Here is a 17349-nt window from a genome sequence, read left to right as displayed (position 1 = left end):
TAAAAATAACGTTCAAAATATAAAACATTCTCATGCATTTTAATCCATCCATCCGTTTTCTACCGCACCTGTTCAAGAAGTCGCATTAATGGTAGGAAGTATTTTATTTATTATTGGTTGGCTTCAGAATAAAAATGTTATTAAAAAGAATGAGAGACTTATTATAATCTAAAAATGTTGGTCTTACTTAAAAATGCACACATTTAGTTGTATTCAGTGTTAAAAAAAATATTATATGGCTCTCACAGAAATACATTTGAAAATATTTGGCTTTCATGGCTCTCTCAGCCAAAAAGGTTTCCGACCCCTGATTTAACCTTTGTTTTTTATAAACTATCTTAAGTGGAAGTTATTCCACAGGCCACAACACACCATAGGCCCTCTTTTTCCGTTTGCACTGAAGTGTTTTTATGCGCTTGAAGTAGTAAGCCCGTTTCTCTTGTTCGCATTCCCATCTTCCATCCATCCATCCATTTTCTACCGCTTATTCCCTTCGGGGTCGCGGGGGGCGCTGGAGCCTATCTCAGCTACAATCGGGTGGAAGGCAGGGTACACCCTGGACAAGTCGCCACCTCATCGCAGGCATTCCCATCTTAAAACTCATTTATACACTCTAGCCTTTAAATAGGCCCCTTTTTAGACCAGTTGATCTGTCGTCTCTCTTTTCTGCTCTGCCCCCTTCTCCTGCGTGGAGAGGTTATTACCACAGATCAGCTTCCACAGAGGATGCACTAGCTGTTCCAAATTGGGACCCGGGATGGACCACTGCTCTATGCATCAGTTGGTGAAGTATCTGCGCTGCTGACTTGTCTTCATACAATAGGATCCACTGCTGCCTCACGTTATTAACTGTATCCACTCGGCATCCATTGCACCGGTCACCCAACGGGGGTTCCTGTGGGATCTGACTTGAGAATGTTGTTGTGGCTTGTGTAGCCCTTTGAGACATTTGTGATTAAGGGCTATATAAGTCAACTTTGATTGATTGATTCTCCAATCCAGCCTACCTGACATGCCCACTCCGTGTAAGTTAGGCAAAAGTGCTTGAGTCATAAATGAAGCGGTCTTTTTTGGCTGCATGTAAATCATGGAAGATGGACTTGTACTAACACTTGAGAGTGTCATTGAAGTACATGAAAAACACTTTAAAATTGAAAAGGCTGTATCAGTCCAGGCAGTGCTTGGAACATAGACGTGTGTCGCCATGATGATGCACATTTTTTTTTAGCAATGTTAACATAGTTGAAGTCATGTCAAAAGAAGCAACTTTTTTTACTGTTAGCATGGAATTTGGCAGTTTTCACAGACTTTCTACAAAGGTGTGTTTGCACGCTGCAACAGCGTCTAATTGCTGGCCGGATGTGAATAATAATCTGTAGATGAAAGTTTGTTTCACTTGTTATTATAACCAATTTGATGTTATTTGTGATAAGAGTTGTAAAGCCTGAAGACTGTTTGTGGAACCATGATGCGTCAAGAGGGACTTAGACAGCTGTTTGTGTCTGTGTTTTTGTGTGTGTGGGAGGGGGAGCGTGACAGCTGACAGTACCTTCTTTTGAATATTCTCATAGTTCAATGATAGCTTCACCAGCCGAAATCGTTGTAATTGTTCTAAGACCTTTAGTCCAAAGACGTCCAAACATGGTCGATATGCATGGTCGCCTCCCGTTGTGGTCGCTCATTTCTTCTCTTCAACTCCAGCAGACAAGGCAATGGTGTGCATTTAAATTTTTGATAGTTCATTCAGAGTGACATTATGGTCCATATCCTCATTCCAATGGATGTTTCTAGATGTCTCAATTGAGGCAATCAGGGTAGATTTGATAGTTTTCTGAGAGTCTCATTTTCATACTATTATGTGTGGTGTACACTGCAATAAACTTCAGGTGCAATAATAATGCTTCACCTCCCAGGGGCGCTGGATTTATTCCAGCCTCAGAATCGTGTAAGAGCAAAATGACTAAAATCGACGAGCGAATACATGGAAGGCCAGATTTGACTGGGAACCAGGTCCGCCTCACCCTATAGGCAGAACACGCGCTGTGCGTAGGACCCCGCAATTCATGGGGGCCAAGGTTTCCGTGAAGAAGCGCATACAAAATGTCAATTAATGAATGACGGGGCACTTCAATAGTAGTCCTAGTCGCTTCCTGCTCCATCACTTACAGGAATATAATTGTAAATTTCTCTACTTAGATTTATAGGCTCACATGGTGCACAAATTTGGTCCTTGATTTGTAAGGCAAAGGTAATGGGTTCGATTCCTCGCTGTTGTCATTTCAGGACTGTAATTATATTATGTTTTAATGATGTTAAATTTCTTTTTTGAATATTATATTTTTCATGAATTTGTCTTAGTACAATATATGCATCAAATTAAATGTAGGAGGAAAGGGCAATACTAGATCTTTATTCTTGTATCATTGAGATTGTTCCTATTTTCAGTGTCAAAAGATTACAATTTTATTGTAAATTGTGTTTGTTTTTATAATATTTCTAATGCAACGTTAACACTTTCTTGTATATATACTCTCTCTCTTTCCCCAGTTGTCATGGCAGCCCAGGAAGGCGGGAAGGCTTGAGCATACCTGGCACTAATCACTTATAGCGATTGCACACATCTGTCCTTTGCTGGTTCTGTCATTAATTTCCTCCATGAGTCCAGACCACACCAACCTTCTTCCTGCCATGTCTCGAGCAATTATTTTGTCTTTGCTGTTTTATGTGTTACTTTGTTTTTGTGCTCAGCCTTTTTGCCTGCCTTCTTACGACCAGTCTATTTTGTACTTTGTTCCCTTTGTTTTTTCATGGCACTGGTTCCTCACCAATGTTTTTGTTTTTGCCCTTACTTGGATAATTAAAGACGTTTTTGAACCGTTACGTCTTCCTCTGTCTGGGATCCAAACTTTGTTGAGCATGACAGGTATCTCCATTCTTCCTCTGGTCTTGCACATATGGAAAAATTGAGAAGGAGTCTGTAAAGTTTTTTTCCTGCTAAAATAAAGGGCTGTGCGGCTCGTCTCCTCTCAGTGCCCTGCACTGAGTGGCATACTTGCCAACCCTCCCGAATTTTCCGGGAGACTCCCGAATTTCAGTGCCTCTCCCGAAAATCTCTCTGGACAATCATTCTCCCGAATTTCTCCCTATTTCCAGCCGGACCTGAGTGAGGACAGCCTGTCGTCACGTCCACTTTTCCTCCATATAAACAGCGTGCCGGCCCAGTCACGTTATAACATCTACGGCTTTTGGAGCTCAGTGCGCAACTGCACACACAACAAGAAGGAGACTATTATATATGTCTCCATTATCCATACGTTTATCTATAACCCATAAAGTAGGTAGGCACGGAGCTATTGCTCAGCGTGTGTTTATTCCAGCCGACACGTTAATACACTGACACACAACATCCGGATTCCCATCATGCATTGCTTCAAAACTACGGCAAGTAGTAGAGAGGAGTATTATGTGTGTGTATATATGTAAATAAATGAACACTGAAATTCAAGTATTTCTTTTATTTATATATATATATATATATATATATATATATATATATATATATATATATATATATATATATATATATATATATATATATATATATATATATATATATATATATATATATATATATATATATATATATATATATATATATATATAGTGCATTCTAGCTATAAATATACTCCTCCCCCCTTAACCCCGCCCCCCGGTCCGCCCTCTGTTGAAAATGTGGGCTTTTGAGAGTTGCGGTCTGTTTGGAATCTGGATAAAGAATAGATATACATATTTTTTAAATGCCAATAGAATAAAATAAAAGTTGTGTATGATATTAAACTTGACGGCAAACTTAATCCAAGCCGTAACACACAACTACAATAAAAATATGCTAAATTTGTTGGATGTTGCGAAAACTCTCTGCTAGCATAATGGTCTATGCACCTGCCTTTTATGCCACATGACGTGGGTCCGATTCTCAACAGCGGCAGTATTGTTTAATGTCAGCAATTTTCTTACAAGGAGATTCACTCCATACTTGGTGGTGGTCGGAGTCGTGTATAAAGAGTATGGCCAACTAAAAAACAGGCGCCATGACTACTACCAAGGACGTGTGTGTCTGAGCTGTCGTTTTGACGTTAGTTTTTCTGACGAAATAAACCAAAATAATATGTCTATATATAGTTCTAAGCATACTCAAACTCAGAAACTTACAATAAAATAGGCTTTTATTTTGTCAAAGTATAATTTTGCCGCCGTATTTGCTGCACTGTGCTGCTACATTCCTGCAGTGTTGTTGACCAGCAGGCTCTAACACGCACCGACATCGGAATAAACGTAAAAAAATACCAAAAAAATAACGTATTACCCTCAGTTTGCCAAAATCTTTATTAGCTTTGGATCAACAATCACTGAGGAATGACGACTTGTGTGTGAAGTATAGCAACTGTGGTGGCCGCCTCCAATATATTTGTAATCACTGTATCACTCATTGTGTATTTTTCTACCTGATCTTTCTTTTTCTTAACATGCCAAGTGAATAAGTGTACTTTTGTAGTTATTACCCCAAATTTAAGCACAATAACTCAGATATGGTAACACTGGCGAGCAGTAGAGAATATATAGTGGTTTTTGGTCCAGAACATATTTTGCTTTATTTATTATTTATTTACTTATTTCTTGCCACTTTGTTGTACATTTTTACATGAGATTTCCAGTTCATCTTCTCATCTATTATTACTCCGAAAATGGGATTTCTTTTGCTCATTCAATGTCCGTCTATTTGTATATGTTTGACTTTCTCTTCTGCTGTTACCAAATATCATTATTTTAGTTTTACTGAGATTCAAAGATAGTCTGTTTTTGTCAAACCATCTTTTTAATTTCTTCACTCATTCTGTTATTTGTATTAGCTTCTGTGTGTTCTCTCGTTAACAAAACACAAGAGGTTTACCTTGCACAAGACACTGTAATCCAGCGTTTCTCAAAGTGTGGGGCGCGCCCCACTGGTGGGGAATAGAGACATGACAGGTGGGGCGCGAGGAACGGGAGGAAATTTCACTTTAATTTTTTTAATTTTTTTATTATTATATTCTTTGATTTTTTCTTTTACTATGCTTTCATTTTCTATACACACTGGAAATCACTTTGTGATCCTGTCTGTGAAATCCGCTATATAGATAAATGTAAATTACTTATTTTTCCTGTATGCTTTACATTTCTAAGTAGGAGCGAAAGTTTGACAGACAGCAACAGTAACTAATGGGGGCGGGGCTAAGCGGAAGCTTTGTGAATGGCGAGTCACTGTGCGAGGATTTGCTGTTTTGCAAATACATAAAAAATAGAGCCACTGTTGATGAGCTGTTCAAGATAATGGACAGTTTCCTCAAAGAACACGACCTTAAATGGGAAAACTGTGTGGGCTTTTGCTCTGATGGCGCGCATGGCAAAGTCAAGAAACGGGCTGCAGGCTCTAATAAAGAGGGTTGCGCCAAGTGCGCATTGGACACAATGTGTCATTCACCGGGAAACACTCGCGTCAAGGCAGCTCAGTCCCGAACTCAATGAGGTTTTAACAGTGGCAGTGTCAAGCCTGCAACCCCGATTTGAAAAGCTGTGCAGTGCAAAACAGGCTCATTGCAGCCACTAATGCTGGAGTACTGTAAAACTCATGTTCACTTGCCCTGTCCTCCTTTTTTTTGGCAAAGATTGCAAAGTGGCACTTTTATTTTCATTTATTATTGAATTTGATGCAAGTTATTTGATTTATTATTGAACTTGATGCAAGTTATAACACTTTTATTTGATTTATTATTGAACTTGATGCAAGTTATAACACTTTTTTTGATTTATTATTGAACTTGATGCAAGTTATAACACTTTTGTTTTATTTATTATTGAACTTGATGCAAGTTATAACACTTTTATTTGATTTATTATTGAACTTGATGCAAGTTATAAAACTTTTTTTATTTATTATTGAACTTGATGCAAGTTATAACACTTTTGTTTTATTTATTATTGAACTTGATGCAAGTTATTTGATTTATTATTGAACCTGATGCAAGTTATAACACTTTTATTTGATTTATTATTGAACTTGATGCAAGTTATAACACTTTTTTTGATTTATTATTGAACTTGATGCAAGTTATAACACTTTTTTTTTATTTATTATTGAACTTGATGCAAGTTATAACACTTTTGTTTTATTTATTATTGAATTGATGCAAGTTATTTTATTTGATATTGAACTTGATGCAAGTTATACCACAGCTGCACAGTTATTTTATTTATTATTGAACTTGATTTGATTTTATGTTATTGAGTTTGAATGTATTAAACTTGATGTTACTTGATGTTCGATAAATTTGAAAATGTTAAGCTTGGCATTAGCGTTCTGTTGGGGCGATGGGGGCAGGTGGGGCTTGAAAACTCCCCCTTGTCCAAAGTGGGGGATGACAAAAAAAGTTTGAGAACCACTGCTGTAATCAGTGGCTCTCCAGTGTTTGAGAACCTTCACTTCCCGTACTTCTCTTCTTTCCGGGTTGTGGCAAAGTGATGTAAAATCTCTCGTAGATAGAGCAGCGCCCCATGCTGCACAACAGGGCATTTATACATGTCGAAAAAATTATGAGGAAGCACCGCCACCAACACATAGCATCAGCTCGAAGTTTGTAGCAGTCAAGGCGCCTTTTGACCAATCATTGACGATATTGCCTGAAACAGAATTGGCCATACTCTCTTTATACACCACTCTGGGGGTGGTAAGCTACCATAGTAATTACAGCTGCCCCTGGGGTCGACTGACCATTTTATGGGTGTCAGCCCTGCAGAACTTGGTGCCCCTCTGTGCCACCACAAAGAAAAAGTCTGGACACGCCACTGTCACAGCCATGAACTGAACTGTTCTTCACTGATTCTCATTATACTAAGATTTCATGATCGTACAATTCCATTGATCCATCAATTTTCTATACTGCTTATCCTCATTTGGGTTGCGGGCAAGCTGGAGCCTATCCCAGCTGACTTCAGGCTAGAGGCAGGGTACACCCTAAACTGGTCGCGAGCTAATCGCAGGGCACATATAGACAAATGACCATTCCCACTCACATTCATACCTATTGACAATTTAGAATTATAACATTTATCTCATAGTTAAAACTTGATTTTCGCATTATCAAGATTTTACGATATAAAACTGTTACTTTTTTCTTGCAATATTACAACTTCATTCTGGCAGTATTATGACATCTCAATTAATCATTGAATCATTACAGTTTTGAGTCTTTTTCTAACATTTAAAAACACTAAAATACTTTTTTTCCCTTCCTAGTAGGCACAAGACTTTGAAACAATGTTGCAAAATAGTTGTATTTTTAAATTGAGACAACATGATGTCTAAAGTTGGATCCACGTTGTTGGTTAGGAAATTGCCAAATTTCAATTGTCAATTGAACGTCACAACCTGACATTGAATCAACCTCGTCAGAAAGCATGTTGTTTCAACGTTGTATTTGTGTTGTTCAATATTGGTTGGGAAGTGAACAAATTTCAACGGCTAAATCAACGTCACAACCAGACATTGAATCAACGTCGTCAAAAACCATGTTGTTTCAACGTTGTATTTGTGTTGTATAACATTAGTTGGGAAATGACCAAATTTCAATGGTCAAATCAACATCACAACCTGACAATGAATCAACGTCGTCAAAAAGCATGTTGTTCCAACGTTGTATTTGGGTTGTAGAATATTGGTTGGGAAATGACCAAATTTCAATAGTTAAATCAACATCAGAACCCAAAATTGAATAAACATCGTCAAAAAGCATGTTGTTCCAGTGTTGTATTTGTGTTGTATAATATTGGTTGGGAAATGACCAAATTTCAATGGTCAAATCAACATCACAACCTGACATTGAATCAACATTGTCAAAATGCATGTTGTTTCAACGTTGTATTTGTGTTGTAGAATATTGGTTGGGAAATGACCATAATTTAATGGTCAAATCAACGTCAGAACCCAACATTGAATACACGTCGTCAAAAAGCACGTTGTTTCAATGTTGTATTTGTGTTGTAGAATATTGGTTGGGCAATGACCAAATTTTATTGGTCAAATCAACGTCACAACCTGACATTGAATCAACGTCGTCAAAAAGCACGTTTAAAAGCTGTATTTGTGTTGTAGAATATTGGTTGGGAAATGACCATGATTCAATGGTCAAATCAACGTCAGAACCCAACATTGATTAAATGTCGTCAAAAAGCATGTTGTTTCAACGTTGTACAAACCCCATTTCCATATGAGTTGGGAAATTGTGTTAGATGTAAATATAAACGGAATACAATGATTTACAAATCATTTTCAACCCATATTCAGTTGAATATGCTACAAAGACAACATATTTGATGTTCAAACTGATAAACATTTTTTTGTTGCAAATAATCATTAACTTTAGAATTTGATGCCAGCAACACGTGACAAAGAAGTTGGGAAAGGTGGCAATAAGTACTGATAAAGTAGAGGAATGCTCATCAAACACTTATTTGGAACATCCCACAGGTGAACAGGCAAATTGGGAACAGATTCCATGAAATGCTCAGTCATTCACAAACAAGGATGGGGCGAGGGTCACCACTTTGTCAACAAATGCGTGAGCAAATTGTTGAACAGTTTAAGAAAAACCTTTCTCAACCAGCTATTGCAAGTAATTTAGGGATTTCACCATCTACGGTCCGTAATATCATCAAAGGGTTCAGAGAATCTGCAGAAATCACTGCACGTAAGCAGCTAAGCCTGTGACCTTCGATCCCTCAGGCTGTACTGCATCAACAAGCGACATCAGTGTGTAAAGGATATCACCACATGGGCTCAGGAACACTTCAGAAACCCACTGTCAGTAACTACAGTTGGTCGCTACATCTGTAAGTGCAAGTTAAAACTCTCCTATGCAAGGCGAAAACCGTTTATCAACAACACCCAGAAACGCCGTCTACTTCGCTGGGTCTGAGCTCATCTAAGATGGACTGATACAAAGTGGAAAAGTGTTCTGTGGTCTGACGAGTCCACATTTCGAATTGTTTTTGGAAACTGTGGATGTCGTGTCCTCCGGACCAAAGAGGAAAATAACCATCTGGATTGTTATAGGCGCAAAGTTGAAAAGCCAGCATCTGTGATGGTATGGGGTGGTATTAGTGCCCAAGACATGGGTAACTTACACATCTGTGAAGGCGCCATTAATGCTGAAAGGTACATACAGCTTTTGGAGCAACATATGTTGACATCCAAGCAACGTTACCATGGTTATTTCAGCAAGACAATGCCAAGCCACGTGTTACATCAACATGGCTTCATAGTAAAAGAGTGCGGGTACTAGACTGGCCTGCCTGTAGTCCAGACCTGTCTCTCATTGAAAATGTGTGGCGCATTATGAAGCCTAAAATAGCACAACAAAGACCCCGGACTGTTGAACAACTTAAGCTGTACATCAAGCAAGAATGGGAAATAATTCCACCTGAGAAGCTTAAAAAATGTGTCTCCTCAGTTCCCAAACGTTTACTGAGTGTTGTTAAAAGGAAAGGCCATGTAACACAGTGGTGAACATGCCCTTTCCCAACTACTTTGGCAAGTGTTGCAGCCATGAAATTCTAAGTTAATTATTATTTGCAAAAAAATAGAATATTGGTTGGGAAAATGACCAAAATTCAATAGCCAAATCAACTTCACAACCTGACATTGAATCAACGTCGTCAAAAAGCATGTTGATTCAACGTGGTATTTGTGTTGTAGAATATTGGTTGGGAAATGACCAAAATTCAATGGTCAAATCAACTTTACATCCTGTCATTGAGTCAACGTTGTCAAAAAGTGTGTTGTTTCAACGTTGTATTTGTGTTGTAGAATATCGGTTGGGAAATTACCAAATTTCAATGGTCAAATCAACGTCACAACCTGACATTGAATCAACGTAGTCAAAAAACAAATTTTTTCAACATTGTATTTGTGTTGTAGAATATTGGTTGGGAAATGACCATGATTCAATGGTAAAATCAACGTCACAACCTTACATTGAATCAACGTTGTCAAAATGCATGTTGTTTCAACGTTGTAATTGTGATGTAGAATATTGGTTAGGAAATGACCAATTTTCAATGGTCAAATCAACATCACAACCTGACATTGAATCAACGTTGTCAAAAAGCATGTTGTTTCAGCGTTGTATTTGTGTTGTAGAATATTGGTTGGGAAATGACCAAAATTCAATGGTCAAATTAACTTCACATTCTGACATTGAATCAACGTCGTCAAAAAGTATGTTGTTCCAATGTTGTATGTGTGGTGTAGAATATTGTTTGGGAAATTACCAAAATTCAATGGCCAAATCAACTTTACAACCTGACATTGAATCAACGTCGTCAAAAAGCATGTTGGGGCGGTATAGCTCGGTTGGTAGAGTGGCCGTGCCATCAACCTGAGGGTTACAGGTTCGATCCCCGCTTCCGCCATCCTAGTCACTGCCGTTGTGTCCTTGGGCAAGACACTTTACCCACCTGCTCTCAGTGCCACCCACACTGGTTTAAATGTAACTTAGATATTGGGGTTTCACTATGTAAAGCGCTTTGAGTCACTAGAGAAAAGCGCTATATAAATAAAATTCACTTCACTTCACTTCCAACGTTAAGTCTGAGTTGCTCAACATCAGGACCTAATTCAACAAGTTCTCACTCAACATTGTTCCAATGTCTTGTGCCTGCTGGTTTCTGGCAATGTTATGACTTTATTCACAAAATATTATAATGTTTTTTTGTTGTCAAAATGTCATAAATAAATTTTGTAATGATAATTCATTATGATCATAAAATTTAGAATTTTTAGACTCAGACTTAGACAAACTTTATTGATCCACTGTATCATTAGCATTTTTGTAAATCTGTAAAATATAAAAATGTGGCTTTTTCTCCTGCATTATTTATATTTTTATCTTGGTGACGTAGACATTTATCTTTGCTGTCGGTAATCTTATTTATTATTCTATACCATCGCAGCTCTTTTTTCTTGTATATTTAAGATTTTTGAAAACTTTTCTTTCCAATATTTTACGTACAGTCTAACACTCCATAATATATATATATATATATATATATATATATATATATATATATATATATATATATATATATATATATATATATATATATATATATATATATATATATATATATATATATATATATATATATATATATATATATATATATATATATATATACATACAGTATATATGCACAAACGAGTGGAACTTTTCTGTTTGTTTTGATTATGTTGATTAGATTACGTATAGGCCTATATATTTGTTTTTATTTGTTTTAAACGCTCGAGTAGCACGTATATGCTGCACACATTGTCACTTCAGTCCGGTCACGTGGTCTGCGTCTGCATCTCTAGCTCCATCTGCATCTTCATCTTCATCGACTCCTTGAGCGTTCTATGCGCTCCTTTAGCTGACACAGCACACACACAACAACAAAGGAGCGTGTTCCTTCAGTCATGCATTGACAGAAAGACCCCAAGAAGCATGTAGAAAAGTGGCATACCTAGCATCACGGACACGATGGTGGCAATGAGGAGCCAGTTCTTCTTCAGTAAGCCCTTGAAATGAAAGCGTCTTCGCCGCCGCTCATTGTTGGCCATCACGTCCATGATGGTTGGCCAGAGAACACAGAAGGACACCTCCCTTCTGCCCCGCAGTAGTATGAGTACAAAAATACAGTCAAATGAAGGCTGCAGTGGGAATGTCACCAACAGATGCGTCGCAGCGACCCTTGAGACGCAACTGAGGATGCTGTGAAGGAGGAGGGTGTGCGCATGCACGTGCGTGTGAGCGCGCGCCTGCGAGTGTGTGTGTGAAAGGAAGGGAGGGAGGGAATGATGGAGAGCGCCATGTCACACCTCCCCTCACAAGGTGTCCTTGTAGAGCAAGGAAATGAATATTGGACATCAATATCAAATTCACTATGACGTCTTTGGGGGGGGGGGGGGGACAAGAATTGTGAACCAATCGCATGTCAAATTGTTTGCAACTTCATCAAACTTTCAAAGCAAAAGCACATGAACAGTTTGCCCTGATACTACAATGCCAGGGATACATTCATAGACATAACAACAGCACCACCATCTCGCTCAGTGTCCCTTAACCATAGTTAAGTTAATTTAAAGTTAAAGTACCAATGATTGTCACACACACACTAGGTGTGGTGAAATGTGTCCTCTGCATTTGACCCATCCCCTTGTTCACCCCCTGGGAGGTGAGGGGAGCAGGCAGCAGCGGTGGCCGCACCCGGGAATCATTTTTGGTGATTTAACCCCCAATTCCAAACGCTTGTTGCTGAGTGCCAAGCAGGGAGGTAATGGGTCCCATTTTTATAGTCTTTGGTATAACACGGCCGGGGTTTGAACTCACAACCGATCTCAGGGCGGACACTCTAACCACAAGGCCACTGAGTAGGTTAGAGTAGGGTTAGAGCAGTGGTCCCCAACCACCGGTCCGGGGACCAAGCCGCACAGAAACATTAATTAATTTATAAACTACCGCATTTTCTCCAACTTAACTTTGGCCTGTCCCACTAAACACACCAATAGCTTGTTAATAGATGAACAATACAACTCCTCATAGGAAGTCACCATTTGCTATATTTGTTATTAATGCACATTAATGGACATTTAAAATGTTAATGGGCCACATTGTAGCCAAAGGCTAATTTCCATCTGCAGTTCCCAGCAGGGTCATTGTACAAACCCCAAAACCAGTCAAGTTGGCACATTGTGTAAATCGTAAATAAAAACGAAATACAATGATTTGCAAATCCTTTTCAACCTATATTCAATTGAATAGACTGCAAAGACAAGATATTTAACGTTCAAACTGGAAAACCTTTATTTTTTGCAAATATTAGCTCATTTGGAATTTGATGCCTGCGACATGTTTAAAAAAAGCTGGCACAAGTGACAAAAAAGACTGAGGAAGTTGAGGAATGCTCATCAAACACTTACTTGGAACATCCCACAGGTGAACAGGCTAATTGGGAACAAGTGGTTGCCATGATTGGGTATAAAAGCAGCTTCCATGAAATGCTCAGTCATTTACAAACAAGGATGGGGCGAGGGTCACCACTTTGTGAACAAATGCGTGAGCAAATTGTCGAACAGTTTAAGAACAACATTTCTCAACGAGCTATTGCAAGGAGCTTAGGGATTTCACCATCTACGGTCCGTAATATCATCAAAAGATTCAGAGAATCTGGAGAAATATCTGCACGTAAGCGAATAAATTACGGACCTTCGATCCCTCAGGCGGTACTGCATCAAGAAGCAACATAAGTGTGTAAAGGATATCACCACATGGGCTCAGAAACACTTCATAAAACTACTGTCAGTAACTACAGTTTGTCGCTACATCTGTAAGTGCAAGTTAAAACTCTATTATGCAAAGCGAAAGCCATTTATCAACAACACCCAGAAACGCTGGGCCCGAGCTCATCTAAGATGGACTGATGGAAAGTGGAAAAGTGTTCTGTGGTCTGACGAGTCCACATTTCAAATTGTTTTTGGAAACTGTGGACGTTGTGTCTTCCGGTCAAAAGAGGAAAAGAACCATCCGGATATAGGTGCAAAGTTGAAAAGCCAGCATCTGTGATGGTATGGGGGTGAATTAGTGCCAAGGCAAGGGTAACTACACATCTGTGAAGGCATCAATAATGCTGAAAGGTACATACAGGTTTTGGAGCAACATATGTTGCCATCCAAGCAACGTTATCATGGACGCCCCTGCTTATTTCAGTAAGACAATGCCAAGCCACGTGTTACAACAGCGTGGCTTCATAGTAAAAGAGTGCAGGTACTAGACTGGCCTGCCTGTAGTGCAGACCTGTCTCCCGTTGAAAATATGTGGCGCAATATGACACATAAAATACCACAACGGAGACCCCAGACTGTTGAACAACTCAAGCTGTACATCAAGCAAGAATGGGAAAGAATTCCACCTGAAAAGCTTCAAAAATTGGTCTCCTCAGTTCCCAAACGTTTACTGAGTGTTGTTAAAAGTAAAGGCCATGTAACACAGTGGTAAAAATGTCCCTGTGCCAACTTTTTTGCAATGTGTTGCTGCCGTTAAATTCTAAGTTATTGATTATTTGCAAAAAAAAAAGTCTATTCAATTGAATATAAGTTGAAAAGGATTTGCCAATCATTGTATTCTGTTTTCATTTACGAATTACACAATGTGCCAACTTCACTGGTTTTGGGTTTTGTATATCGCAGGGGTTCCTAACCTTTTTGACCTTGGGACCCAACTTTTCCACAGCAGAGGGGGCCGACGACCACTCTGATATTAACACTGAATTAGTAATCTTACTCTTGATTTTGATAATATTCAATAATTATATCTAACCTACTTACAGTTTACTACCTTGTCAAATTATATAAAAACATGTGTTCATCACAAAGATTATATTGTTAATAAATAAACCTTAGGTTTAGGTCAGGCTTATTTGCAAATTAAGTACTAACCAAATAATACATTTACATACAATATGTATTATGTTGTGCTAAACTAAATAAACTAAATGAATAATTAATATGCTTCTTAACTAAATTGTCAATAAAATTAAAGTGCAAATGAAAATACAGTTTCACCACTTTAGTCATAATTTTTGCGCTTAAGAAATGTCTCTATGACAATAGCGCCAGACTTCTTCTGTTTGCTTTATATTGTCATTACTGCCACAAGTGGTGGAAAAGTGTATTACAACTGAGTACTGCTGCGGCCTATACGGACAACAACTGAAAAAACAGATTGTGGAGGTTGCCCTCCTGTGGGTTCTTCTGACCACAAGGATCCTCTCGTGAGCCCGGGATACATGTTTGAGCAAGACTTTTATTTGCATATATACAATGCGCAGGACTTATCCGCCAGCCGTGTGCGTGTGTCATGACGCAGAGTCGAACCCACGTTTCCTCTGCAGCTGGAGCTGCAGGCACCTCTGCTAACCCCTCTGCTGGCAGCATGCTCAGACACGCCTCTGCTCGTGCTGAGCACAACACGCCCACACAGCAACAAGCCTGCAAGCAATCAATGATCAACGCACCTGGACTTGACGAGGGAGAGCGGCATAAAGACCAGCGGACCCGAGGAACCTTTGCCAGAACGTCGCTAACCTTCCAGTAAGCATCACGTCTGGCATTCCCTTTTCCCAGTGATTTCCTCGTCCTTGTGGTTGCTCTATCTCTCCGTGTATTCCTCCTGGTTCATGCCCTTTTGTATTTCCACAGTGACTCCCCTGTCCTCCGTGATCGTGCCTTGTCACTCGATACCCATCCGGATTCCTGACTGCTCTCCCCGATCCACGACCTCCCTGCTCGGAACCAGACCACGCTGCCCTGCTCTTGCCCACGACCTCTTGCCTGTCCATGAACTGCCTCTTCGCCTTGCCCCTTTGGATAACCACGAAAGATACAACCAACATTTGCTGACAACAACTCATGGTAACATTTACATTATTAATATTACACATAGTCAACACTCATTCACTTTGAGTAGCATACACACGCCACGTATTGATCAAAGGTTTAAAATAAACCTTGAAAAACCGCAATCCTGCCCTGGTTGTCGCCTCCTTCCCTTCTCTGATACATAACAGTACGTTCTGGCCAACAACATGTCGGAACCAGGCGACAACGGCAAGCCCCAGGCCCAGATAGCCATATCTTCCGACCTAGCTATCCTTAGCTCCGTTGTTAGCGAACATCAGGTTCGGTTTACTGCCCTTGAGGATCATCTAGAGAGAGCCTTCACCAGACTATATTCCAGGCTGGACAACATGTGCCCCGGGGCCAGTCCTGGACCGGTGGTACCTCCTCGTGCTTCTCCAGTCCTTGGACCCGAAAACAGCATTTTTGCACGTGAGCCCAGAATTGCCAGCCCTAAACCCTTTGAAGGGGACTTTGAACTTTGTAGAGGGTTTTTGGTTCAATGTGACCTCATTTTCCGTCACCAGCCCTCCCGTTATTCCTCCGACGGCGCCAGAATAGCATTTATTTTTTCCTTACTTTCCGGTCCGGCTCTCAAGTGGGCTACAGCTGCAGTCGACAGGACCGTTGGGCTTAACTCCGACTATTCTGCCTTCCGTGCTGAATTTCGGGCTGTTTTTGATCACCCCAAGGATGGGCGGGACGCGGCCGGACGTCTGCACTCCATCTCGCAGGGATCCCGCTCCGTGGCAGCCTACACCTTTAGAGTTCCGGACTTTGGCGGCAGACAGCGGTTGGGGTGACGGGGCGCTCCAAAGCGCATTCCGTCGCGGTCTTTCTGAGGAAATCAAGGACGGTCTACTGAGGGACAGACCCACGTCCTGCAGAGATCTCATCGAACTGGCCCTCCAATTTGACCTAAGACTTTGTGAGCGAGCAGCAGAGCGAGACCAGAGAGCTGCCTCTAGGAGCCAAACTCTGCCTACCTTCAAGGCAGAAGTGGAACCAGACCACTCCCCTAGTACATCTATGGCAGTCCTGGTGAGCCATACTTTATTCCCCCGTAATGAAGAAAACCCCGACATACTGCTACACGCTATTCTGGCCTGGGACAAGAGGAGCATTCAAGTACAGGCATTTGTGGACTCTGGAGCTGACGAAAGTCTTTTGGACTACACATTCGCCCGGCTGATGGGCATTCCCCTGATCTCCCTGGACAAAACGCTGTCAGCACAGGCCCTGGATGGACGGCCATTGGGCCCCATCAAGTACCGCACAGAGCCCCTTTCCATGACCATTTCTGGTAACCACAAGGAGACCATCAGCCTATGGGTGCTGGAAGCTCCAGTAGCCCCACTTGTGCTTGGAAGATCTTGGCTTCGTCACCACAATCCCCATATTTCCTGGACTTCCGGCAGAATCCTAGCCTGGAGCACACCCTGCATGGCCAATTGTCTGGGGTCAGCGTCTCCTCCGGTCCACCACTCCACTACCCCGACTCCCCAGGCCGATCTATCCATGGTTCCTGCTTGCTACCATGACCTAGCCGAGGTCTTCAGCAAGGTACGTGCTCTGGGACTACCACCTCATAGACCCTACGACTGTGCCATTGAACTACTTCCTAACGCTACCCTGCCGTCTAGCCGCCTTTACAATTTGTCTCTTCCAGAGAAGGAAGCAATGAGGAAGTACATTACAGAGGGCCTTGCCTCGGGCATCATTACCCCGTCCAAGTCTCCACTGGCGGCGGGATTCTTTTTCGTGGCCAAGAAGGACGGGTCCCTTCGACCCTGCATTGATTACCGTCATCTTAACAACATTAC

The 17349-nt window shown here is 40.6% G+C and overlaps 1 protein-coding gene across 1 annotated transcript in view; it reads right to left on the bottom strand.

Moving 5' to 3' along the window:
* Positions 1–11844, bottom strand: part of slc1a1 (solute carrier family 1 member 1) — a 53860-nt gene extending 42016 nt beyond the window's left edge. The window contains exon 1 of the mRNA XM_062066171.1: positions 11596–11844. Within this exon, the coding sequence (XP_061922155.1) occupies positions 11596–11701 (106 nt within the window). The 5' untranslated portion in view covers positions 11702–11844. The remainder of the gene's footprint in view (positions 1–11595) is intronic.
* Between the last annotated feature and the right edge of the window lie 5505 nt (positions 11845–17349).

Source organism: Entelurus aequoreus, linkage group LG12 (assembly GCF_033978785.1).
Source record: "Entelurus aequoreus isolate RoL-2023_Sb linkage group LG12, RoL_Eaeq_v1.1, whole genome shotgun sequence".
Taxonomy (NCBI): domain Eukaryota; kingdom Metazoa; phylum Chordata; class Actinopteri; order Syngnathiformes; family Syngnathidae; genus Entelurus; species Entelurus aequoreus.
Note: the sequence above shows the minus strand (reverse complement) of the source record. Positions and strands in the feature narration are given on the sequence as shown.